General features: G+C 38.7%; 1 protein-coding gene across 2 annotated transcripts; it reads right to left on the reverse strand.

Annotated features, from left to right (window-relative positions):
* Positions 1–632: 632 nt before the first annotated feature.
* On the reverse strand, positions 633–27360 carry LOC129770858 (nose resistant to fluoxetine protein 6-like). Of its 2 annotated transcripts, XM_055773997.1 has the most exons (14): positions 27262–27360; positions 11017–11183; positions 10814–10959; positions 10443–10752; positions 10229–10375; positions 9972–10165; positions 9730–9899; positions 1917–2085; positions 1660–1853; positions 1445–1595; positions 1167–1353; positions 954–1096; positions 770–884; positions 633–712 (listed from the first exon to the last, which is right to left on the reverse strand). In XM_055773997.1, the coding sequence occupies exons 2-14, from the start codon at positions 11090–11092 to the stop codon at positions 639–641; spliced, it is 2076 nt and encodes a 691-aa protein (XP_055629972.1). In that variant the 5' UTR covers positions 11093–11183; positions 27262–27360; the 3' UTR covers positions 633–638. The 2 variants fall into 2 exon arrangements, with proteins under 2 accessions (XP_055629972.1, XP_055629971.1); XM_055773996.1 differs by lacking the exon at positions 27262–27360 and having other exon boundaries at positions 11017–12549.
* Positions 27361–27794: the final 434 nt, after the last annotated feature.

Consider the following 27794-nt stretch of genomic DNA (forward strand, 5'->3'; position numbering starts at 1 on the left):
TCGGTTCATCCATACAACTGCTCTGCTCTGCAAGACACATCGGGCTGCTTTTCTGTAAATAACTCAACAATGATCAATCAACTGTCTTCGCTGTCCGGTCTAACTAGATAATGGAAGAACAGAAGGAAAACTCTGACGCCTGAATGGCTAGTGTGTAAATGTCTACCATATGCAATGGTATAGAAGGGAATACTCTAACGCCGAAATATGGCAACTGTGTAATGTGCTAATTATAGATTTGATAAACATGTGACTTGTACACGATTAAAATTCGGCTCTGTTACAGCTAAAATGCTAATGAGTCTAAAATAAACAAAAGGGATAAAAAAAAGAAATTGGGATCAAGAGAAGATTGTAAAAATCTATTGCTGTGGGTTTTTGCTAATAAGGACCAAGACCTCTATGATAGGGACATCATGAAGCTACCTCCAAACTAGCAACAAATTTTCCAACAAAACGGTGTATATTTGACCCAGATCGGACAATCCGAAGCATATAAAAACCTAGGAAATATTAAGTTGCTCTAATTTTCGATAGCAATTTTTTAGCATCATCTCATTCGTTATGCTGGCGTTTCGGATGGAATCAGTACACTTTTTCCATCGGCGTGTATGTGCATAATTGAAATGAAATTTGTTTTAACGTGGCAAATCATTAGTCGCCTCAATGTGAACACCATTTTTTAATTCAACATTTTCTTCGTACAAGGTTTCTGAAATGTGTCAAATAAAAATCTTTATTGGAATTATTATTCAATGAAATGGCAAACCTGGTTTCTTGTCAAACAACTGCTTCTGTAGATTGGACAGTGGAATCTCTATCCCCAAACATAGTAACAATCCCAGAATGTAGGATAACACTAGGGTTGATGATGTTGAAACCAACTGGATTGGTATGAAACGAATTGTATGAATATAAATTGTCATCGTCGTTATACTCTGTAAAATACTCACAATTCTCACATCACTCACATAAATCGGCTGCCGGATGTTGCCCAGCGTGGTCCGGATGACGAACGAATGGCACAAATAAACCGCGTAAGTGACCTTACCAAGCGGTCTGAATATCGGATTGCTCAGCAGTCGCTTGAGTGTCCCTTTTTATTAGTATCGGAAAGTGTGAGAAAAAACACCACTTCAATGTAATCGAAATAAAACGCAACCTACCACCTACTCCGAAGGCGAGTCCCACGAAGAGTACCGCAAGAATCACCCCCCACAGGTTCTTGGAAAAGGCCGCATAAATCGCAATCCAGATGGCAGGCTTCTCAAAGTCATACGCGTAAAAAATGTAAGCGGACAGCAGCAGCATTATAGCCAACGGCAAGCCCGAATACCACGCTATCAGGAACAGCTGAAAGAGATGTTACTGTTTTAGAATCGTGAACCCCCACGACATTTCAAATGTTTTGATGATATGAATCTAAAATTATCCGTTTACGCACTTTATGCCGTCGTACATCGCACTCCGAACGTTTCAGCTTCATGTAAGCCAAACCGGCAATCAACCCAGCCAAATAGCTGCCATAATTTGTGTGGGTTGGAATGTACATTTTCCGATAGCTTTCGTCATACCAGAGGACGTATTTGATTGCTCTATGGGGGAAGATGAACGATAAACATGACGATGACAATTCAAGAATAAACGGAAAAATATTACTCCGGTCGCAGCATGATCACCCCCTCGAAACGATTGACATACGTCACGAAGGCACACGAAACGAGAGACGAGACAACGGCCACGGCAAGGGTTGGTTTCAGCAGCTTGGGAAAACGTCGTGTGGAAGCGAGCAGGATCTGTCCGGCGACGAACAGCTGGAAGTCCGTAGCGAGATACCAACTCTGCTGGAGGCACTGTGAATAGAGAAAGATGAGATTGAATGAACGAGAAAACTGGATAAAAGCTTGCAAACGAACCGGCTCGTCTACAGTGAAATAGTTGTTGATGAAAAGTATATTCGCCCAAAAATTTTTGCGACAAAACGTACGTTCGGTTTCGGCAATTCTCTTCCACACCGGTCCATCCTGGATCTTGAACAGCCATGTTGCATCCAAAAGAATCATGAAGATGTAAAGTGGGGCCAGTCTGGAATACACAATCGTCGTTCAGACGTTTAAAGACATGAGAATGATCCCACCCAGAATGAAATGAACACAACCGAATTACCAATTTTTGATTTGGCTCAAACCTCTTACACATTTTCAGTATACATGAATTTTGTAGCCCTCCATGATGCGATCTAACTCAAATTTCAAATGAAATTTTATCCGATTTGAATTACCGTCGATGGGGGTGAAAATGGGTTATGCGGGTGATATTGGGTCAAAAATGGAGAAAGTTACTATTAGTAATACCTTGACAAATATTTTTGAAAGCTGTGAGCCGTTTAATAGGAGACCTATTTCCACAAGATCCAATGCATAATACTTAACTGTAGTACAATTAGGTATTATTTAATAATTCATCAAAGTTGGATGTGTAAATAGCCATCGAATAACACCTCAGAAAAAAATCTCATGCCCAGCATTATACGGAACTACTAAAATTGTACATATTGGATAGAATTATTCTTCAAAGTCTTGCCAGATGAGTCATTACTGATTTTGAATATCAAAAACAAAATCCATTCGAATTTCAATATTTTCGAAACAATCTCTTATTTACACTGAGTGGGGGGTGAGAATGAGTCAAGCAGTTGAATTCCACGCCAAGCCGATATGGTAATTGTCAGATTTTCATGAAAATTGGTAATTTTATTCCTAATCGTAAAATATTAGACCCGTATTTTTTATTGTTTTCATCATGGTGGCCATTTCCATTTTATGGTGGTTCGAAAAATCAACTTTTCGTCCTTTTTTCCATAAATGACCTTTTTCAATAATTCATAACTTTTGAACTACTGGACCGATTTAGATGATCGATATATCAAATTAAAGCCAATGAGCTAGTTTTGTTTGAAAAACATTACACTTGAAAAAAACAGAATTTGTTTTCGTAATTATTAATTGTAATTTTTTTTCATAGCTTACATGGTGTCGGAACTAAGGTCATCATATTTTTCATATTTTGTCTTGAAAGTTGAGGGTTTTTTTACATAACAAATCCGAATATCAGAGAGGTGTTTTTGCAAAGTTTTCAGTTTTCGTTCAATATTCCTATGCGACTAGAATCCAATTTTAATGCATATGTGTTTACAATCCTTGCAGTCGTCTTCTCACAAGCCCTCAAACTTCTATCCGCTGGCTAATGTCTTTAGCACACCGTGGATACCACGTCCGTTCAGCAATGGGGCTTACTCTCAACTGCCTTAACTTCCCATTCCTTGTGCAGCACATTCACCAATACGTTCGTTATTTATGTACATGTATATATGTATAGATACCGCCTCGTTGCTCTGGTACTGCCAAACTCTCCACTTACACTGCTGATATTATTTAGTCAATTCACCATACTACCCAGCAAACATTAAATCGTATAATTTTGCACGTGCCAAGTCTTACAAGAAATCCGAATAAATCATAATCGCATATAATATCAATCAAAGCATTTATCGTGTATATTTGAAATCGCATAAAATGTAAAAACTCGATTTTATATACCATTATCAAATTAAATCGCATATCGGTATAATAAACATTAATTTTATGATGTACATTGTCGTAAAATATATTTAATCCGCATCATATGCGTATATAACGCTGATGCAGTTTGTGTGTCGTATAAGCGTATAATTTAAATCGATTCAGTACTGTAGTAAATCGTGTTGCATGCTGAAGAAAATCATGAAACAGTAAATCATATTAGATCCTTATAAAGAACATATTACATCATATTGAAATGTCAATGAAATGCTGATGCACTCGAAAGTTTTAACCGCTGTTGAATTAAATTTCAGATAGCCGCGCGAGATAGCTGGTGGATAATCCAGACGACCGGAGTTCGAACCCACATCGGAGCAGTTTTCACCAAACATCAATCTGTGCCATTCTAAACATTCATATTCCACTCCCAACACAAGTCAATCAAACAATTATTATTTCTACAAACATAAATACTCATATATAAAAATGGCGATTCGTGAGGCTATAATAAACATTTCACGAAAATATTTTGCGCCATATATTTTTTTCCATGTCTGAAATAATTCGTATATGAGTATGGCAAAAGTCGTATTTGGCGCTTTGACAATTCATGAATATATTCATATTAGATCGCAATTCAATTTCAACATAATCGCTATTATAGCTGGTCAAAGTTGCATAATCATCCAAACAAATTCGGTAAGCATTTGCCATGTATGTATATGGCCTCCACTTTTGCATGCATATGCCAGTTAGGCGCATTATATGCCAACCAAATTTTAGGGCATATGATGTTATATATATACGCTTGTTATGCGATTTAATGTTTGCTGGGTACCTTCCCGTTTCTGAGTATGTTTCATCATAACTCTACAATGTGGTATTTCATGCGGCTTTAAATTGGTATATCGATCATCTGAATCGGTTCGGTAGTTTAAAAGTTTTGAATTTTAAAAAAAAATTTAAAAAAGGAAAGATGATTTGTCGGACCATCGGTTAATTTTGAAAAATTATATCTCAATAACACAAAATAACGCATCTCTGAATTTTGGATATGTTATACAGGCAAACCTTTTTTGTGCGGGGGATAGAGACCGCACAAAAAAGTCGCATAAAAAAATCGTACAAAACTTCACCAGCAGCTTTAAAAAATCGTGTTCGGTACACATTTTGAAAAAAAACTTTTTTGTGCGGTAGATAGGGACCGCATAAAAAAAGTTTCCCCCAAGAAAATAACTCAAATCCACGCCATTCAGCGTTCAATTTTCTTTTGTTTCCCTGCTTTGCGATGGGAAACTTTGCCTTTTCGGTGTCGCGTGGATGTTTTGTGCTTTTAGTTGCATGTCGAAATGTGTTGTTAGAAATCATGTCATGCAAAAACTTAGAGCATTTGATGAGAGGAGGGGAATGATTTCAGAAGTGGATAATTGAGATGCAAATATGCTTTTTTCGCACTGAAATGCATATCAACCATCGAAAAAAACTAAATGGACGATAACTTCGTCAAATATGCTTCTCTTCATTCACCGCACACAAAAAATCGCACAAAAAAACCGCACAAAAAAAATTCGCACAAAAAAAACCGCACAAAAACAGATTTTACTGTATAAAAATATCTTAGCTTTCAAGAATAAATACAAAAAAAAATTAGCGCTCTTGGTCCCGAGTCAATGAAAACTATAAAAAAATACAATCAATAATTACAAGACCAAAATACAGAATTTTTGCGAGTATAATATTTTTCGAAAAGAGACTAATTAGCTTTAATTTGATATATCGATCATCTAAATCGGTGCACTAGTTCAAAAGTTATGAATTTAAAAAAAGTCATTTTTGGAAAAAATGGGAAAAAATGATTTTTTGGGCAACTCTAAAATGGAATGATCACCTTAATGATGAAAAAAAATATGGGTCTAATATTTTGCGATGAAGAACAAAGCTACCACTTTTCAAGAAAGTCTGAGAAAATTATATATATATACTAGCTAACCCGGCAAACTTCGTCCCGCCCATTTACTTGATTAATTCTCGAGTAATGCAGAAATTTGTGTTTTATTTGTATGGCAGCCACCCCTAAGAGAGGGGGGAGGGGTATCTAACCACCATAGAAACATTCATTGCACCCTAAAGTTTCCATATGCCTAATTTGGCTTAATTTGCTTGATTAATTCTCGGGTAATGCAAAAATTTGTGTTTCATTTGTACGGCAGCCCCCTCTAAGAGAGGGGGAAGGAGTATCTTAACACCATAGAAACATTTATTGCATCCTAAAACCTCCACATGCCAAATTTGGTTTCATTTGCTTGATTAATTCTCGAGTAATGCAGAAATTTGTGTTTCATTTGTATGGCAGCCCCCCCTTTGAGTGGGGGAAGGACTGTCTAACCATCATAGAAACATTTATTGCACCCTAAAACTTTCACACGCCAACTTTGGTTTCGTTTGATTGATTGATTTCCGAGTAATGCAAAAAATTGTGTTTCATTTGTATGGCAGCCCCCCCTTAGAGAGGGGGGAGGGGTCTCAAAATATCACGAAAACCTTCCCCGACCCCAAAAACCCCTACATACCAATTTTCATGTCGATCGGTTCAGTAGTTTCCGAGTCTATAAGAATCAGACAGACAGACAGACATCACTCCATTTTTATATATATAGATAAAGCCATTCCATGCCAAACCGATATAGTGGTTCTCAGATTTTCGTCAAAAGTGGTAATTTTGTTCTTTATTGCAAAACATTAGAGCCGTGATTTTTTATTATTTTATTAGGGTGCCCATTTTCATTTTAGGGTGGTCCGAAAAATATATTTTTTTCACTTTTTTTCAAAAATGACTTTTTTCAAAAAATCATAACTTTTGAACTACTGAACCGATTAAAATTGTCGATATAACTAATAAAAGCCAATAGCTAGCCTTTCTAGCTAACTTTGTAAACCATATCTCAAAAACGAAAAAAAAGCAATCTTTGATATCGAGATCTGCTATGTAAAAAATCGTCAGGTCTCAAGAAAAAATATTTAAAAATATAGCGCACAGCGCAATATAGTTACACAGCCATGAAAACAATAAAAAACGGTTACAATCAATGATTACGAAATAAAATCCCAATTTTTTTTAATAAAAATATAGCTCATTGGCTTTAATTTGATATGTCGATCATGAAAATCGGTTCAATGGTTCAAAAGTTATGAATTTTTAAAGAAAGTCATTTTTGGGAAAAAAGTGGAGAAAGTCGAAAAAATAAAAAATACGGGTCTAACATTTTGCAATAAAGACCTACCACTTTTCATAGAAATCTGAGAACCACTATATCGGTTTGGCATGGAATGGCTGTATAAACATTTTCATCGCACTTCTAGATGGATTCACACCTTTTACATGTTGTTCAATTATCTTTAAATTATTGAGAAATTGATTTCTAAACACAATTCTTGATAGAAAGTAATATTCACTACTTTGACCCATTGTCACCCCCTCTAAGGGGTGAGATTGGGTCAACTTTCATTTAATCGTAGTTCAGTGAAAAAATAATATAATTCAACAATTCCTTGAGCACTTGCGAGTGTTCATCAATAGAAAACATTTCTACGTAATCATAATTGTATTTTACTCTAATTTACAATAGTTATTCAACAAAAAGTTCGAATACTACCTTTTTTACCCATTTTCACCGACGGTACTTCTTGTGCAATTCAACTGGGACTTTAGGACAGTTTCTTGGTATAGCACCAAACTTACACAAAGTCATCGAACATCGGCGATACTCAGAATTTTTTAGAGGGTATATTTATGTATGTTAAGGGTATGCCTATCTCGAGAACAATTTTAATTGAGGATGCTGATTGAAAAACTATATTTTCAGTAATTACACAAATAGAAGAATCATTTGCGAAGCGAGTGACGCGATGGAATGTAGAATCTGTTCGAAGTCAAACGAATTGTGTCCATTTTCCTGGAAAAGTTTCTGAACGAGACCAAACGCATAGTTACAATCCTCATGTTTGGTACTCAGGTTTCAAGCCAATGGTATTCTACGCAAAAAAAAAGATGTAGCAGAAAGAATTGAAGGAACTGTAATTCTAAAGCTATTTTGCTGCACTATACTGTCATCATTTGTATTGTAACATTTTTTAAAAAGATATAAAGTTTCTATATCATCTTTAAAACAGCATTGATAGGGGTTTTTTGCTAATTGTTAACACGGCTCATTAATGAACAATAAATTCATTACCACAAAAATTGGGCTAACCAGAAAAGTAATGATTCGTTCAATGAAATTAAATCTGTAATTCCCAAACTTATCACCGTTCCGACCCCCTTTGTTCGCAGTTTAAACCGTAATTTTGAAATGTTTGTTGTCCGTTTTATTGTGGAATTTATATTGAACAAAACATTTGAGATACCGGTGCATCGGTTAACTTTAAAAAATAATAAATCAAAAACGAAAAAAAAAGAAATTTTTGAATATGTTATGTAAAAAAAACCTCAGTTTTCAAGAAAAAAAATAAAAAATATTTAAAAAAATGTGCGCCCTTGGTACCGAGACCATGAAATCCATAAAAAACAAATACAATCAATAATAACGAAAACAAAAATTCAAATCTCCTGCAACTGTGGTATTTTTTCATAAAACATCAGTTAATTGGCTTTGGTTTGATATGTCGATCATCTAAATCGTTACAGTAGTTAAAAAGTTATGAGTTTTTGAAGTAAGTGATTTTTGGGAAAAAAATCATTTTTAGGATCATCCTAAAATGGAAATGGTCACCCTAATGAGAAATAAAAAGTATGGGTCTAAGATTCTACGATGAAGAACAAAATCAACACTTTTCACGAAAATCTGAAAACCACCATATCGGTTTGGCAGCTGTATAAATAAAAATGTGTTGGTAAAAGCAAAACTCGGGGAAGGAATCGTTCGCTGTGAGCTGTCTTTATTTTATTATATTTTATGTATCAAACATGCATTCCATGTAACGGAGAAACATGTTTTTTGCAAGTGATTGAAGAATCTTGAACGAGAATTTTGTCTGAAAATCTATATAAAGTTATTCATCATTTTCTGGCTTCAGTAATCAATATCTCGCTTAATATCGATCGTACAATTTCAAGTTTGAAAGGTGTTGGCGTTGGCGTTGTAAAGGTGACGTTTCATGCTAAAAAATCTTTGGCTGTTTTTGGGTTGTTCCATTCAGTTGTGAGTTACAGGGTGTTAACAATGAAGGTCGACAAAAATAAATTCGGTACATTTTACACTTTTTATTTTATAAATGCTAAAATGCAAGCCAGCCCGCTAAAATTGTGAATGGTGTTTATGGTGCGGATACAGCAACAGAAAAATACGTGCAATTTAATTAATATTAAAACAAAAAATATTTCTTTTTTAAATTTCTTTCTATTTTTTTTAATGCAATACACTAAATTAAGATCCCCACTGTCAACAAATTACAATTTGTTACAATTTACCTCAGAAGTACAATTCAATAAGTGCGCACTTTTGCCCCGTACGGTGCACACCTTTGCCCCCACTATGGGGCAAAAGTACGCATTTGTTATTTTGTATCAAAATAGGTTTTTGTCCAACTACAAACAAAACTTGAGAAATTATTGTACTACGTTTCGAAGGTAATATATATAGTTACAATTTGGTCAGCAAACTGAATTTTATTTGCTTTCATTTCAAGAGTTATTGGACGACAACAATTCAACTACAATTCAACTCCGTCCGTTCCTTCCGAACCTCTGTCACACTGTTTAGCATTTCCTTACATTTTCCGTGATATGAACTGCACGATTACAATTTTTTAAATGTATAAATGATAGCATCGAATAAAAACATATTGATTTTCAATATTTCAATCGTTTGAGCTGCCTTTTCTGTTTATCAATGAACAACTTAAAAAAAATTATTGATCGTATCGAATAAGGAACAGCTGAAACATATTCGATTAGTGGATAAAGGATTAATTTTGAAAAATCAACACTTCTTTCGTCTATTAAAAAAATTACTCTTCAGTCAGAATAATAAAAATACAGAAAAAGACAGTATTAAAAATGAGTGCAAAGTTTCATCCAAATCCAAAATGGTCGAGCCTGATAGATGTCGTGTATATGCAATAGAGGAGTACTGACCGAATCCATACATACCTCAAGTACCGGTAGAGGATGCTTGCGAAAAAATCCCTCGCCGTGAATGCTTTATTCTTTTCGAAATAATTAGTAAATTGTACCGCCAGTAGGAATCCGCTGATTGTAAAATAAGTCTGTATGACTGTTGTTCCATTGAAAATTATCATTGTCACCAGCCGCCGGTAGTTCTGGTCCACGCGTGTTGAACCATGCAATCAATTTAATTAATCATTCTCGCAAATCAGTTACATCACACTCACCACTTCTACGTACTCCGGGTTCAACAGAGGAAAAATACAGTTGAACAGCATGCAATGGCCAGCGATTACCAGGTACATGACCAGAAATCGGGCACTCTGTATAAAACGAAGGTCTTTGGATAGAGTCGTTTTCCGTTTCGCTACCAGTGTCTGCCAATTCCGAGAAACTGAAAATGCGACCAGCTTCTGCGATACTGAAGATTAGAGAATCAAAAAAAATCATCGACGAATGAATGAAGATCACACCCGTCACCTACATCCTCGTCGCACAGGAACACGGTAGTATTCGCTGCTCCTGATTTCGGGGGAATACTTCCGCTTCAATGTGTAGTCGTAGAAGGTCGACAAACCAACCGCTAGGATTATCGATCCAAGAACGACCAGGAAGATCATATCCAAATAATCTGAAGTAAACAAGAGTGTTGTCAGTGCCTTGTTTCGTCGTTTTAATGAACCCACATTGAAACTGACCCACCGGCTCACGATCCCTGTTCGTCACGCAGTACTCCACAACCGAGTGACCCATAATGGAGTACTGTCGCTTCAATTCAAAATTAACACACATATTCGCTAACTTCTTATATTTGATGCGCCAATCCAGACCCGTTCGGAACGTGTTCGAATCGAATGTTATTTCGCTGCTTTCGTTGAATTTTGACAGGAAGTATTTCCTCTGGGTCATGCGGTCGTATTTTTCCATAATCTTTTTGCACCAGTTCATACAAAATCCACGTTGAATACGATCATGACGGAAGCTTCGCTTGGTGTCATTCGAATATTTCTGCACCCGAAGAGTGTTGGTTGAAGGGCTAAAATAACTTCAGTTATTGACTATTACTCACCTGAATTAATGGCCATATTGTGGCGGTTGTATTCGGTTTTATCGTAGTGTCAATAAGACAATATACCGCTTTCGAATCAAACTCATGCAGACAGCGATCAAAATCATCATATTTGTATAATTTTGGAAGCATGTAATACTCCGTCACTAGAGAAAACAATTGATGAGACCCATGAATTACTTCAATAGGAAATAACCACTTACTGTTGAGTGATTCCAACGTCGCTGAAGTCGAACGCAAAACAGTTAGCATAAATGCTAGAATCCATGTTCCATCCATCTTATCGGTTTGTTACTCAATCATCGAACCATCAGGACAACACTGCTGCATGCGAAATGTGCAAGCTGCCGGGGAAGTTTGATTTTTTTGTCTAATGAAGATAAGTGGAAATCACCTAGACATAATTGACTTATGAGGAAGGTGGAAGCAGCAGTGAAATCCCTGGAGTGCACTCCCACAAACATCCGCTTCGAGCATTGTGCATCCAGTAATTAAAAATCTGCCTAACAGAAGCTGTCCGCCCATTCGCAAGGGGATGACAATGATTTTCCCTGCGCGTATGGATTTTCCACCAACAAACTTATTGAAATGACAATAGAAATAAAGCGATTACGCATCGTTTTTTTTACGCCAATAAATCATACATACAGGTGCAAAACGTAGCGTTTGCGTGTAGGAATATGAATTATTGAGAATCATCGATTGAAATCGCCTTGGGAGCATCTGCCGCCAGTGAGGATAGGTCATGACAAAAACACAAGATACAAATTTACTTTTCGATACCTTTTACTTTATTATTGATTATTATTATTATGTGCATTCCTCTCATTGTGGTTACTCGTACAGTGACTCAAACTCGAATTCGCCTTTTCACTACTTTTGAAAGTCTAAAACAAGCTTTTGAAACATTCTATTTGAATATTTCACGAACATATTCTCATCTACATCTTGGTGACGTAGTGGACAAAAATATCGAGAAAGATTTTGTGGTTCAACAAAAAAAAATTCTAACCAACTTGATAGCAAATCCAATTAACCTTATTAACCAGCTTTCATTTGGTTCCTAAAGCGTTCATGTAGGACCTTCCTATACAGAGATATTTTTGTTTCATAAAAAATTACCCCTTCGTCTTTGGTGATGGATATTCCAATAAAAAACGATCCCGAACCGAGAAGTAGTTTTGAAAACTAAAATAAATTCTGTACAAGTTTGCTTTCACAAAAATATTTTTTGCTTCAATTTTTAAAAAAGTGCCAAAAACAGGGTTTTAGAGGATCATCTGTAATTTTGGAAATATTGCCAAAAGTTCTGATGTTGGCAGGCCAATTTTTGGCATAGTGTACCCCCAAAGCATTTTTAGCCGATCGATCAAAGTCTGGAGTAAATTAGAGGAGCACTTCAACGCACAATGTACCAGAAATTCTAAATGCTACGCATACTATCAGAATGAATTATTCGTAACTTCCGTTTTCATACGAGGATTGCAAGAAGTGAGGATAGCTCTTAAAGAATACGGTACCCGCTTTTTGACAGCCCTTAATTTGCGACCTCGTCGAAGTTTCGATGGAAACAACTTTAGAGCAAACATACACGATAAAGTTTTGACGTAGGACTACGTCTAACCGGAAGATATAGGGGGTGAAATGGAAATCTAGGCACTGAACAAGTAGGAAAAAATGCAAGATTTGGAACGCTTATAACTCGAGCATTTCTCAATAGATCGCAAAGGTTTTTGCATCAATTGATAGGAAATATATCTACGCATCTATCATAATGAATGACATTTCATTTTTCTTGAGATAAATAATTGAATAATTGTGAAATATCAAGCATTGTCCAAATGCACTATGTGCCCATTTTTGATTGGTCCATTTTGTGCTCCTCAAATCGTACCGACAAAAACGGGCAACCAGAGCAGCAGCGAAATAGAATGAAGCACGATTGGAAAGGAAAAAGAAAAAATATGATCGAAACATTGGTCGCAGTCTCACACATGCGTAATTCTCGAGCCAGCCAGCCAGCTTAAAAATCGCCGCTCCGCTGCCGTAACGATCCATTCTTTGTGTGGACACCGACTGGACAACATCGTTGCTGGACGACCTGGACGGCGAGGGATCGAGTGCCTTTCTCAAGGCGGAGGTGGTAGCGCTGAAGTAGAGTAGAATAGAGTTTTCAAAGGGCCTTTCTCAAGGCTAGAGACGAATGAACTGCAAAAGTTTAAAGTCTCTATAATACAATACCTTCCTTCCGTAACGATCATTCTCATTCAAACCGTACACCACATCTGTTCGCATCACAACACATCAACAAACCGGTTCCCGGAATAAATCGCCACAGAAAACGACTGCAACAGAAACCACCGCTTATAAAATGTGTAGTAGGCTATAAATATTGTGGCGCGGTATTGTATTTCAAAACAAGAATTAACCGGGCAAACGTATCGCCCCAGGCAAACGTAACGCCCCGGGCAGACGTATACCGTCCGACGCTCGCTAGAGCTCGGTCGGACATTGCTAAAGGATCGTATCCTATGTTTCAAACTAACCGGGCAATCAGTGGATCCCAGGTTTGCGTGCGAGACACCGCCGCTTCCGACGGCGGGTCGGCGGTGGACTCGGATTGCGTCATCTTGGCGGCATGGGCCGCCTCGATTCCTTATCCTCGCCAAATGGGGACTTCGTCCCCATTACATTGTCCTCAGAATAAATTTCGAAAAACGAGAACAAGAGAATAAATTTATAATAGAAATGTGAGGCACATGATGTTTTTCCCGCGCCAAATATTTCTAGCCTACTACACTTTTTCTAAGCGGTTGTTTCTGTTGCAGTTGTTTACTGTGGCGATTTATTCCGGTCACCCAACAAACCAACCCAAGCAGCCATGCCTGGACATGGCAAAGGAGGAAAAGTGAAGGGAAAGGCAAAATCCCGCTCGAACCGTGTTGGTCTGGAGTTTCCCGCAAGGGTAGCTAGGCCGAGCGCGTTAGTACCAGTGCACCAGTCCACCTAGCCGGCGTTATAGAGTTTCGGCCGCCGAAGTGATCGAGTTAGCTGGCAAAGCTGCTCGCGACGATAAGAAAACCCGCATTCGGAACAGAACACATTCGGTTCGGTTGACATCAAGACAAAGACAGGCAGTTGCAGCGAGTGGCGAGTGGCAAACGCAATCGCAAAACGGCATCAGGTAGCAGAAGAAAAAAGTTTGTTCTTTATACAAACTGCTTTGATTTTCAGGGCCATTAAACCTTCCAAAAAAGAGTTTAGGAAATACAGTTCAATGCTTTCTAAAACATTATCCAAAATAATAATAAAACACAAATTGATGTTTTCATAATTTGTTTGCCAGGATCTGATGAGTATGTGAATTTGGCAGTTGTTCTGAGCTTATTGATTTTCACCAATTCTTAAATTGTTTCCAGATTGAAAGTACATTAATTTACAATTAGTTCGACATTTAGCTAATTGGACGGACATGTAATGCGACTTATTTAGTTGGACATTTTTGTAAACATAGAGATCCAAATTATGACCCCACATTGAAAGTCGACACTGTACCACTGTCATCGCAAATGTTCAATTACAGGTTAAAATCGCCTCCAATGCGATACTGAGTGGCGCTTCGGCACGTCGCATTGAATGTAATTTACTGTACAACATGTCACAAAGCTGGATGGGAAGAAATTTTCCAACTGTGAAAGCTGTGGCGAGTGGCAAACGCAATCGCTAAACAGAAAGGTTTAGCCGAACAAGATGGGGATATCGAGTGATAACAAAACAATAAACTCTTTAGAGATAATTTTGTGATCCTGAAAAGGACCCTTTTTAGCCTGCATGTGAATCCAACCAGCGAACAAATCGTAATGAATGTATTTTTTTGCCATCACTCCCTTTTAACGCTCATTCGTTCGTCTCGTTGGACTCGCCCCTCTGGCTGAGTCTGCCGATTTGTCTCTATCCTGTGAGTGTGTACCGCTAGAGTATAAAACACGCGGACCCCAAAAAAATATCTTATTTTCTTTCAAACCGTAAACCCGTGTGGTTGTACGGCATCGGCAACGTGGACATAACAAAGGAGGACAAGTTAAGGGAAAGGCAAAGTCCCACTCGAACTGTGCAGGTGTGCCGTTCCCCGTAGGTGTATCCGCCAATTGCTCAGCAAGGGTAGCTAGGCCGAGCGCGTTAGTACCAGTGCACCAGTCCACCTAGCCGGCGTTGTATAGTTTCGGCCGCCGAAGTGATCGAGTTGGCTGGTAAAGCTGCTCGCGACGATAATAAAACCCGCATTCAGAACACAACACATCAAGACAACAACAGGCAGTTGCAGCGAGTGGCGAGTGGCAAACGCAATCGCAAAACGGCATCAAGTAGCAGAAGAAAAAAGTTTGTTCTTTATACAAACTGCTTTGGTGGCAAATCCAGAACAAGGCGGCATCGAGGGCGTTCGAAAATGTTTTTTTTTTTTCAAAACCACGAGTACTAAGTTTTCTAAATTGGAACCATTCCATAAAACAAGGCGCTTTTCAGGGCCATTAAACCTTCCAAAAAAGAGTTTAGGAAATACAGTTCAATGCTTTCTAAAACAAATGGTCGTGATGGACGTACATGGGAATCAAAGACAATGTAAAGATGTATTCCATGTACGGGGCTAGGTGGTGAGCCTTCATAAAAAAACGCAAAAACACAACGCCAAAGGTTTTTTTCAGAACCACCAACATGTTCATAAAGAGTAAACAGTAAACTAATCCATTTTTCAGGTAGATAGGTAGGTATTCACGTAGGAGAAGAAAATAAAACAATATATTAAAAATATATATTTAACAAAAGCTGTCCCCTTTGTATAGTCCTACGTCACTCCGGTTATGTCCCCGACATTACCCACCCGTCTTTTTATTTGAACTCCAATAAACCCAACGGATTTGTTCTAGACAGTTTTCGGGGATTCCGTTAAACGCAAATAAAGAAGTCGCACAAACTTTCGATCAAGAATTAGTTTATAAGTGTCTGTGCGACATTTTTTTTATCGAAGACTAAATATATTATTATTATGAGTTATGGCACTTCTCAGCATTGAGCTGGAATATTCACCTACCCCCGGGCTTCTTAAATGCCAAAGGGGGATTAGGCTCTGTGGTATCTTTTTTTTTTCTCTTTGTAATAGTGTCTGCACAATCATCGTGTTCTAATTATGGTGATTCAGGAACCGTCGCACTATGTTACACGTTCCAAGAATCACCGCTTTCTGCATAACCGCAAGCTGCTCTGTTACTTGCAGCTCCTCCAATGACTGCGTGAGAGAGTGTGGAACTAAACCAGTAGCAGAGATCACTACTGGTATAATACGGATGCCTTTCAAATGCCACATTTGTTTTAGTTCTTCTGCCAAGTCGTGATACTTGGTTATCTTGGCAGCAAACGTAGATTGTAGATTGTGGTCTAACGGTATTGCAATGTCTTTTATCAGCACTTCTTTCTTATTTTTATCGTAGACCACAATATCAGGGCGATTAGCTGGTATTCGGACATCCGTAATAATCTCGCGATCCCAGTACAACTTGTAGCAGCTATTTTCCAAAACCGGATCCGGAATATACTTGTAGTAGGGTACCAACTGATTTACCAAGTTGCGTTTTGATGCTAGCTGTTGATGAACAATCTTGGCAACCGAGTTGTGACGATTGAGATAAGCTGATTCGGCTAGCGCTCCACAGCCGGCTATGACGTGTTCAATCGTCTCTCCTACTTTATTGCACTTTCTGCAACAGTCAACAACGTTTTCGTGCAAGATGTACTTCCGGTAGTTTTTAGTCGCTATTATCCGGTCCTGGATGGCTACCATAAACCCTTCTGTTTCAGAAAAGAGTTCACCTCGCACCAGCCACGTGTTCGATAATACTTTGTCGATATGCGCTTGCTCTAAACGATGGGGGTGTGTCTCATGAAGTTCCTTTTGCTTCCATGATGTTATTTTTTCTTCTATGGTCTGCAAATTGCAGCTAAGTTCGTACTGCTCCTGCGCCAGATGCAGGGCACTGAATCCACGGTCCGCTTCACAGACAGCGCGATAGATATCGTGACGGGTCTGACTTTCCACGAAATAACTCCGCAACTGCTGGATCTGGGAACTGCAAAGCGCTCTAATGTCAGTGACACCTCTTCCTCCTTCAACACGTGGCAAGGTGAATCTTTCTATGGACGACTTTGGATGGTGCATACGGTGCTTTGTGAACGTCACTCTCATTGCTCTTTCTATTGTTTCTAAATCGGTTTTCGTCCACTTCAGCACCCCGAAACTGTACGCGAGTAAAGGAACGGCAAACGTATTGACGGCTTTGATTTTTTTGCCGCCGCAGAGGTTTTTTTCAAAACCTGGTTGATTCTGATCAAGAATTGTTCCTGGAGTTCCTTCTTGATTTTTGTGTGACAAATCCCTTTCAATTGCAGAAATCTCAGGTACTTATAGGATTCGCCTTCCACCAAATCTTGAATCACTTCACTCTCGTTAATGCGGAATCCTTCAGTCTCCACCAATCGTCCACGGTGGAGCTGTACTGCCTTACACTTTTCGATTCCGAGTTCCATCCGCACATTGGAACTAAAGTCGCTAACACACTGTAGAAGACTATGTAGCGCTTCTGTTGATTCCGCAAACAGTTTCAAGTCGTCCATATAGAAGGTATGGTTTATTGTCGTTGTTCTGTTGATATGGTAGCCATGGCTGCTTCGGTTGAGTGCTCTGCTCAAGGGGTTCATCGCAAGGCAAAACCACAAAGGACTGAATGTGTCACCTTGGAATATTCCCCTGCGAATATTGAGAGTTCTGGATCTCAACATAGTTGATCCGTCGGTGATACTAAGCGAGGTGCTCCAGTTTACCATTGCGTGTTCCATAAACCTGATGACGCCATCATGTATCTTGTACATTTTTAGTACCTTTATCAGGTACGTATGCGGTACTGAGTCGTATGCTTTTTTATAGTCAATGTACGCCATACTCAGGTTCCTTCTGTTTCGGCTTGCTTGTCCGACGATGACTGCATCGATAACGACTTGATCTTTGCAGCCCCGCGTGTTCTGTTTACAGCCTTTCTGTTCTTCTGTTAATATTTCGTTAACATCGCAATGGTTTTGTATCTTTTTATTAATCACCGACGTAAGTAGCTTGTACAGGCTCGTTAGACATGTTATTGGCCTGTACTTCGCCGCATTCGCTGTGTCTTGATCCTTTAGCATCAGATGAGTAATTCCCCTGGTCACGAACTCCGGTGTTGTTTGAGGATTTTCTAATACCTTATTGAAGCACTCTGCCATTCGCCCATGAGTTGAAGAAAACTTTTTGTACCAGAAATTGTGCACGAAATCTGGTCCTGGCGCAGCCCAATTCCTGGAATATCGAATGGCTTCGTTGATATCATGGGCGGTTACCATAACGGCAGGCATTCCTTCAAGTCCGTTTCCATATTCCTCTTCTTCTGCCAGCCACATCCTGTTACTTCGGTGTTGAATAGGGTTCTCTCATAAGCCTGACCAAAACTGGGTAACTTCGTCAATCTAAGGTAGACCACCATCGTAATTATTGCGTTTCTTTTTGATGCGGCTGTAGAACTCCCTTTCGTTCATACTGAACATACGATTATCCGCATGCCTTTTCGTACATTCCGTATAACGGCTTAACCTTTTTGATAGAGCACTCAACCGTTGTACATGAGTGTCGAGGATCTCAATGATGCGGTTTTCATTAAGATCAGAGAGCTCTGCCGGCTTCACAATTTCAGCAACTCCACGAATCAGCTTTCGCGATCGACTTCCCCTCTTGTACTGCGTTAGTCGACCGATTTTTACTCGGAGCGTTTGGATACGACCTTCCAGGCGTCTCATCCAAGCAGGTTTCGGTTTTTTGGAGAGTACGCGGTTCTGTCTATCGTCTTGGTGAAAGGTGCGCATTCCTAACGTCCGTACAACAGCTACAGTTCCACAATAAACGATAAATTGCAGCTCCTCTAGATTCTCTACCACTTCCAGGTACACAGGTAGAACTTCCTGGTCGAGTACTTGGACGGCACTCGTTAGTCGGTGGGAATACTGCAACTTCGGAATCTTGTGTCGGGTTAAGGGGTCTGTTCCGTAAAACTGGGTCACTGCTGCATCCATGTGGAAAGCCAATTCGTTCTTTAGTTGACCTCGTTGTTGATCCTCTGCCGGCTCTTGTCCTCTAGGCTCATCCACTGGATCCGGTGGTGGTGCAATAGATTCGCGCCCTTCACTAGCGAACGATGCACTCAGCCTAGCAGAGCTCCTTCTCGACATATCGGTCGATCTTCCACTCTCTCTACGCAGTTCTCGTTGCACTTCCAACTTGATGGCCTCTATTTCAGCCGGGGACAGCATGTTGTGTGACAAAATCGCTCGTCTCCGCGTGTAGAGCTTATTCCGATCTAGTTGGCCGGCAAATCGTGGGAACTGCTCGTTGAACATTTCCAGCATTCTTGGTCTGCCGGACATGTCCGTCTCCAATCTTGTGCAGACATAATAGCAACGAATCACGAATTCATTCATCTCTCTCGTCCACATGATTCGTTGCCGTTGGTGGCCTGTCAATGTGAGCGACTGACGTCGTCCAATCGCAGCATCATTTGCAGGTGCAGCATTGCCATTGTGATTTCTTGTGCTGCGGGTTCTGTTTAGCGTTCGGTTTACGGGCTGAGCCCGATTACTAGGGGTCCGCTCTTGCACCAATTCCTCTAGCCGCTGGCCGCTCGCATGTACGCCCGTTCCAGGACCAGCTCCAGTCCGGGGGCCCTCCTCAGGCGATCGCATTACTATAATTCTCCGATTTCTCAATTGCATTATTGGTAGTTTTCCTTTTCCCGGGAAAACACGGGTTGGCACAGGTTGCTTCTTAGAGTCCTCAACCTGCCTGAAGGACGGTATCTCAGCCGTTCCTAACCTGGAATACAGACGCTGTTGTGGGCCGCTCCTAACATGGAGAACAGACGCTACACTAGTCCCCCTTCCCTGTTTGTTTACCCGATCTTTCCAAGGGTTGCTCGCATCTCAGCTAGTACCTCGTGAAGGTAGAGATCGGAGTTCCTGGGCAGAGGCTGAAGGTCGCAATGGGAACTATGAGACACGTGCACCAGGCTTAACTAACCTTTATTATTATTATTATTTAATATATTTATTATTATTATTATTATTATTATTATCATCGTCATGTGGAATCTTTTCCGCCTCATAATTTGCTGCAGAAACTCCAGTTTCTTTGCATTGGTTCTTCGAAAAGATGTTTCAAATACAGGTCGGACTCGATTATCCGGAGTATTGATTTTTTTTTCACTCCGGATAATCGAAGCCTCCGGATAATCGAGTCAAAACATTTTTTTCTTTATTTGTTTTTTTTCATGTATTTTTCGTTTTTTGAAAATAAAAGAGGAATCTGATTTTTGATTCATCCCTTTAAAGTCAGAAAACACCTTTCTCACATGAAAAAAAATAATTTATTCAGATTCTCTCAGGAGGTGATAGACAATCATATTTGATGAAAAAAAATCCTCCTACGCATATGTTCGAATTTCAGCAATGACAGAGTTACAGAACTTTTTTATTGTTTCGGACTCTGTTGCTTCAAACTGGCTCTACATTAGAAAGTACGCTACGGAAGATTATTCTGATGCTTTCATTTGAAAGATCAGAAAATTTAGTACAGGATATAGTAGTGGAACAACTAAATTAGTGAATTTTAATAACATTTTGGAAGTGAAACATTTAAAAGTTAATAATTTTTAATGTGTTATTATTAATTTTATCCTAAAAATTTATATTAAACTAGATTGTTTCTATCAATTAAAATGAAGTTCTTTAACCGCTCCACAATTTGTTCTTCGACGCACACCTTTTATCTTTCTTAATTTGGCTGCAATATCAATATAAACAATTCCTGGTGAAAATTCAAGCAAAATCATCAAAAATCAAGATTTTTACCCCATTGTACATGTAATTGTCACTTAAACTTCATCTAAACGTAAACTTCACCTTAACGTTGAAAAATATTTTTTTCCAAACTGAATATAATCGAGTCCAAAATTGTATATAATCGAATCAAATATAATCTAGTCTGTATATAATCAAGTCCGACCTGTACTGTCTATTAGTCAAATCATTTCATTTAATACCAATATTGAGGGGATTGGAAAAAATACATAATCGACCATTTTGTGGCGGCGACCTTTTCGAATTTATGTTGTTCATAGTGTAGTGTATTCTCCAAATCAAGCCATTCAGCCATTTTTTTGCGGCGGCCAAATTGAATTTTTGAATATCATGGACTACACAGTTTTATAATGACAGTAGAATTAAATGTATGTTCCAAATTTCAGATCAATCATTCAACAGTAACGAGGTCAATTTTTTATTAATGTGGGACAACACAACAAACATTCAAACATACATAGAAACAAGTCAAGCTGAATGAAACCATTCAAAAAGTAATTGATTGTTTGGGGACTGCGGCCATCTTGAAATTGGATTTTTCATTATCTGCTATGTTCTACTAGTCGAAAACTTTCTTTTGATACATTTTTGGGCATTTTTCATAAATAACTGTGCCTTTTCATTTGATACCCATATTGATGGGGTTGTGAAAAAAATATAAATGGCCACCACCACAATATATATTTTGTGGTGGTGGCCATTTTGGATTTGAATTTTTCATAAATATCTGTATTCTACTAGTCATGCCCTTTCATTAGATATCCATATTGATGGGGTTCTGAGAAAATATGTAATCCGCCATTTTGTAGTGGCCGCCATCTTAGATTTGCATTTTTCATAAATAACTGTATTCTACTAGTTAAGCCCTTTCATTCGATACCCATATTGATGGGGTTGTGAAAAAAATATATATGGCGCCATCTTGCGGTGGCGGCTATTTTGGATTTGCATTTTTCATAAATAACTGTGTTCTACTAGTCAAGCCCTTTCATTTGATACCCATATTGATGGAGTTCTGAGAAAATAGGTAATCCGCCATTTTGTAGTGACCGCCATCTTGGATTTGCATTTTTCATAAATAACTGCATTCTACTAATCAATCCCTTTCATTTGATACCCATATTGATGGGGTTGTGAAAAAAATATATATGGCGCCATTTTGTGGTGGTGGCCATTTTGGATTTGAATTTTTCATAAATATCTGTATTCTACTAGTCAAGCCCTTTCATTCGATACCCATATTGATGGGGTTCTGAGAAAATATGTAATCCGCCATTTTGTATTGGCCGCCATCTTGGATTTGCATTTTTCCTAAATAACTGCATTCTATTCAATATAGAATTATTATACAAATTATTCAAAATTTCCGAAAATCAAAAATAAAATACTCCGGATAATCGAGTCTCCGGATGATCGAGTCCGACCTGTATTACCATGAGTTAGCGATGTAGTGGATTGACCTTCGGGCAAATTTGCCCCGTTCTTTTACCGCTCTGTTTCCTGTTTCTGTCAATTAACCGTATTTACTGCTCGCTTCTTCTTCTTAAATGCCACTAAAGTTCCTAGAGGAATCTCGTCGTGTCAACGTATTATTACTTGAGTCATTTTTATTAGAAGGGGAAGACGGGGTAAGACCGCCCGGCGGGGTAAGACGGACCACTTCTGATTTTATAAGAAATCCTCAGTATTTTGGCAAATATGCTACGCAAGAAGCATTAATAGCGTATTTTTGTCATTTCGAAACGCCTTGCAACACTTGAGCGCACAAAATATAAAAATTGTAAACAAAACTAAGTTTTCGTCCATTGTGAACTAATTATCAAGGTAACCAAAATAAGGATTTCTCCAGCAAAAACTGTATATTCCGTTAGTTGCCAGTATCCCAGTCCTTCGGTTTATTGTTCCGGTTCTGCCTGCGTGAAAAGGTATATAAAATATAACATAAAATGCGTGTAAAGTGCAAAATAATGCCAAAGGGGTTCTGGGGGGAAGACGGACCATTTTCGACGGGGTAAAAGCGCCACACGTTGTGAAATTGAATGATTTTCATATGAAATAAAATACCATCTTTTTGCTCGTCTCATTACACACAAATGAAAGTACATAAAGAAGTCGTCGCGGATGCAATGGACATTGGATAAGCTGAATATGGCTAAAGCGGCAGTGGATAACGTCATGTCCATTAGGACAGCTTCAGCCAGTTTTGGAATTCCTAGAACCACCAACAAATCAAAGGCAATAAATCACCGACGATGAAGTTCGGATCCATTGATCCAGTTTTACCACTACTCAGGAACAAGAACTGGTGGAGCATTTGCTGCAGCTGGAGAATCGATTCTGCGCCATCACAATGCGAGATGTCAGGGAACTGACATTCGAGCTGGCTGAACGAAACAACAACATATCGAATCGGAACTAGAAATGCCTACTTCGGGGTCATTCAGACTTTACATGAACAGATTTTGAGAGATTTTAGACCCACGTAGATAATCGTCCTTATAGATTCCGAAAATTTGGTAAATTTTTCACGAATATTTTCAATATTTTCAACTCTGCCGTGGAATATGGATGACCTGTCCAGGAGTTTGCGTGTAGTTTAGCACTTAAACATTTAGCACCGTAGACAACACTGCTCCTGTCATTTTTACTAGACTAAACTGTTTGAAAATAGCATCTCTCCGTCCTATCTCGTAATGGTCCGTTTTACCCCGCGTTTAATGTTTTAATCAACAGTTTCACGTTTTATAAACATTAAACATGAATATCTTCGAAGCACTCGCTATGATCCAGCCGCGGATCAACACAAAATATTGGATCTCTCGAAAGGTAAACACAGCGCGCGGACGGATCAGCTGACTTGATAGCTTAAGAACAATTTGCATTTTAGTTTTTAAATGATCGTGAATGAAGGAGCACAAACTCCAGTGAAAAAGTATTTTTTTAAGGTGATCGTACACTGTTTGTTGGTCAAATATTTAACTCTGTTTAACGGATAAAATTTGGTTCGAAATTTGTACAAATACTTTTTTGTTTGCCACTCTTCAATTATCAATAGTTGCAAACAATGTTAAACATCGAACATGGAAAAAAAATCGTCTGAAATACTTAAGGTAACCTAACCGTGTACCGACAGCTTTGATGAACAGACCGAAAAATTTTAGGCATCCACTAACTGAATATTTGCTTGTCGTGTTTTGTGTACAATATATTTGATCAATACACTTTAATCAAATTTTATCTGTCAAAAAGGGTCAAATATTTGGCTTCGGTCAAACAGTGTATGAGTACCCTTAGTATTTATTTATCCGAAAACCTTAATTCACGTTCTCTACGACATTTCCCTCACGAACTTATTAGTAATATGAACATCAGCATGCTGAAACCTTGGTTCAGACCTGAAATGAATGTTTTATGCTTGTCCAAATGATCTGCTGCATATATTTTAACATTTAGCTGCTTCTCCTGAGCATTAGAAATCTTCTTAACACATTAAGGACCGCAAAGAAATCTGTAAGACAAACGCTCGGGACCGCACGTTATGGGGCAAACATGTACGCTTCATTTGTTCGAATTCCACGAATGAGATCGTTTTCTTCGATGTGAATGAGACGGAAGAAATTGGACGGTCGAAAAACAATAAAGCCGCTGATATCGACAATTTGTCGAGCGAGCTACTAAAATACGGTAGTAAAACACCAGTTAGTGCACTGCACAGGGTAATCGTCAAGATTTGAGAGGATGAGTCCTTACCGAAGGAGTGGATGGAAGTGATTGTGTGTCCAATACACAAAAATGGCGACAAGCTGGATTGCTGTAATTACCGTGCAATCACGTTGTTAAGCGCCGCCTACAAGGTACTCTCTCAGATGCTTTACGCGCCGCCTATCACCGTTTGCAACAGAGTATGTGGGGCAATATCAAGCGGGATTTATGGGTGCCTGAGCCATCACGGACCAGATTTTCGCGATACGATAGGTTCTGCAGAAAAGTCGGGAGTTAAACGTACACCCAAATTAGCGTTGGCAGAAAACATTTCATCTTTGGCAGAAATGATGCCATTCCGTGTGCTGGAGAGTCAAATGCGCAAATAATGAGCTGTTTTAAAAGCTTAAAAATGGTTTGTATGTATGCGAGCAGACATCTCTTTCTGTTTTTTTTTTCTCATTTCATTTGGGATTTTGCAAAGAAAAAGTCCATACGACGTCAATGGGGTTCGAACCAAGGTCGGCTGGAATGCAAAGCTATTTCACACGACAACGCTATTCACATGGCTAATGATGTTTCAGCAGTTGTTCAGCAAATACGTGATAAAATTGCACCTGATTATATAATGAAATTGGAAAGTGTTTTCTAAGAGTAAAAAAGGAGCGCATGAAGAAGAACAATATCTATCTCGGTCTGGGCCGTGTATGTGGCAAAGTGCGCGGAAAGCTTATTTGTCTTTTGTTTCACTCGCTTGTATATTATACAAATGCTTACCAGTACATTTCTGTTATGTTATGTCTCATTTTCTGTTATGTTATGTCTCATTTAATGTCATAAATCAGGATCACAAAACTTGAGCTAAAAATCAATTTTGGGTGTAGCCGCACAACTCCTTTTCATCGACTTCAAATTAGCATATGATACAATCGATCGGGACAAGCTATGGCAAATTATACACGGACGCGATTTTCTGAATGAACTGATACAATTAATCATGGCGACGATGGACCGAGTAATGTGTGTGGCTCGAGTATCGGGGATTCTCTCGAATCCCTTCGAATATCGGAAAGGTCTACGGCAAGGTGGTGGGCTTTCCTGCTTTATGTTTAATATGGCTTTAGAAGGTGTGATCAGAAAAACGGGGATAGACACGAGTGGTACATTTTTCCAAAAGTCAGCCCAGCTTTACGGCTACGCAGACGACATTGACATTATGACACGAAACTTTGAGTCAATTACAGAGGCTTACATCAGACTGGAGACTGAGGCCAGTAGAGTTACGCGTGTCATCAATACGTCGATGACTAAATAAATGCGAGAAAGAGACTCCAAGGAGACAAATGTTAGCCTTCCATCAATAATTGAGATTGGCGGTGACGAAATCGAAGTGGTAGACAAGTTCGTCTGCTTGGGCTCACTCGTTACCGCGATTATAACACCAACAGAGAGATACAAAGACGCATTATGGCAGGAAATCGTGCTTACTTTGGACTCTAGAAAACACTACGGTCGAGTAAAAGACGCCACATCACAAAGTCAAGCATATATAAAACACTGATAAGACCGGTAGTCCTCTACGGCTACGAGACATGGGTTATGCTCACGGGGGACCATCGCGCCCTTAGTGTGTTCGAACGGAACGTGTTGTGCACCATTTACGGTGGAGTGCAGATGGATGACGGAACTTGGAGAAGACGAAGAAACCATGAGTTGCACCAGTTACTGGGAAAACCAGCTGCGGAGAACCGGCTGCGGTATGCTGGGCACGTCATAAGAATGTCGGACGACTACCCAGTGAAAATGGTCCTCGACAACGACCCGACAGGAACGAGGAGAAGAAGTGCACAGCGGGCATGATGGCTCGACCATGTAGAAGCCGAATTATGAATCCTGCATAGATGTGTAAGAGTAACCATTATTATGTCACATCGCAATAACAACTAAATGGATTTCCGAGCGGGAGCGAGTTTATATACATATTTGTGTGATTTCAATAGTCTGTTTTCAAAAAAAAATTAGGCTATTTAAATAAGTTTTCTGATGAATAATTAACAATCATATAACTCTTGGACATTTTGTCTTTCCAATGAAGTGATTCTCATACCACTCAGCCGGCAAAGAGGTTTTGACATTCAAAACTTTGCACTCCTTGTGTTAAACTCTAGTTTTCGAAACTTTGAACTTACAAACCGCTACGAGCAGGGTTACCAACTATAATTTCCGAAAATCAGGAGGATCGATAATAAAAATCAGGGAAAATCAGGATAGTTCATATTGGGTTGTCCGGAAAGTTAGTGCCGATTTTTGGGAACACAAAAGCAACAATTTTAATGGCAGACATACATTTATTCGATATTCTATACACAGTTTTTTTCCACAATCATTCGCCATCTTTCACGCATTTAAAAAAAAACTATTCTCTCAGAGCATGTCAAAAACTGTTCTAGGTATTTTTATATGCTGTCCAGTGAGTCGACGCTTTCTCCCTTTCTCCAAGGACCAGGATCTAAATGTGCAATATCCGGTATTTAGCTAGTGGGATAGCACCTACCGGCCAGATTTCACAATAATTTGTCGTGTCGTCAAAGAGAGTTCGAAGTTTGAAGTTTAGCATTGCTCTGATTGAACACGACGCCTATCCCAAGGACTAATTCTGCAAGTATGTTACAATTAAGTAATTACAAGTAATTACACATTCTGTCATTCTTAAAATAAAATTCTTTAGTGTGATGATAAAAAGATTTTGCAACACTAACCTCAATGTTCATTTATTCAAATCTAGCTGACGGAATTGAGCTTCGTTCTTCTTTCTTTGTTTTTAAGAGGCTTTAAACTTTATTGAGCTTCGTGTTTTGTTATTGTAGACTGTTCTGTTATGATTTAATTGATTTTCCAGGTGGAATAAGTGCATTTTTAAAATAAATATGAATAAAATTTCACTTTTCCGTATCGAATAATCCTAATAGAGGAACACGTGTTTTCGAAAATTGTGTACAGTATCAAATAAAAAAACTGTATTTCACAATGATTTTATATTGACCCTTATTGTTAGGTTATGTTCTCGTTTAAATCAGATACGTTCGAAAGTATTGTCTTGTTTTAGAATAAATTTAAGAATAAGGGTGAATGTCTTGTTCGAATATGTTCGAATCGAGTCGTTCGAATCACAGTTAGATACAGTCGCAAACAAGAATAAGGCTGATTATAATGATGAATTTTTGTAGAAATATCATGAATTATATAGACAAATTGTTAAGTAAGAGTCAGGAATACGTGTCTCAAACATTCA

This window comes from Toxorhynchites rutilus, chromosome 2 (genome assembly GCF_029784135.1).
Source record: "Toxorhynchites rutilus septentrionalis strain SRP chromosome 2, ASM2978413v1, whole genome shotgun sequence".
NCBI classification, from domain to species: Eukaryota; Metazoa; Arthropoda; class Insecta; order Diptera; family Culicidae; genus Toxorhynchites; species Toxorhynchites rutilus.

Coding starts and splice junctions, on each gene's coding strand:
- LOC129770858 (XM_055773997.1), bottom strand. CDS start 11,092: ATGGATGGAACATGGATTCTAGCATTTATGCTAACTGTTTTGCGTTCG. Junction 9,900..9,971: donor ACCCGGAGTACGTAGAAGTG/GTGAGTGTGATG, acceptor CGCGTGGACCAG/AACTACCGGCGGCTGGTGAC. Junction 1,097..1,166: donor ACTCGCCTTCGGAGTAGGTG/GTAGGTTGCGTT, acceptor ACTAATAAAAAG/GGACACTCAAGCGACTGCTG.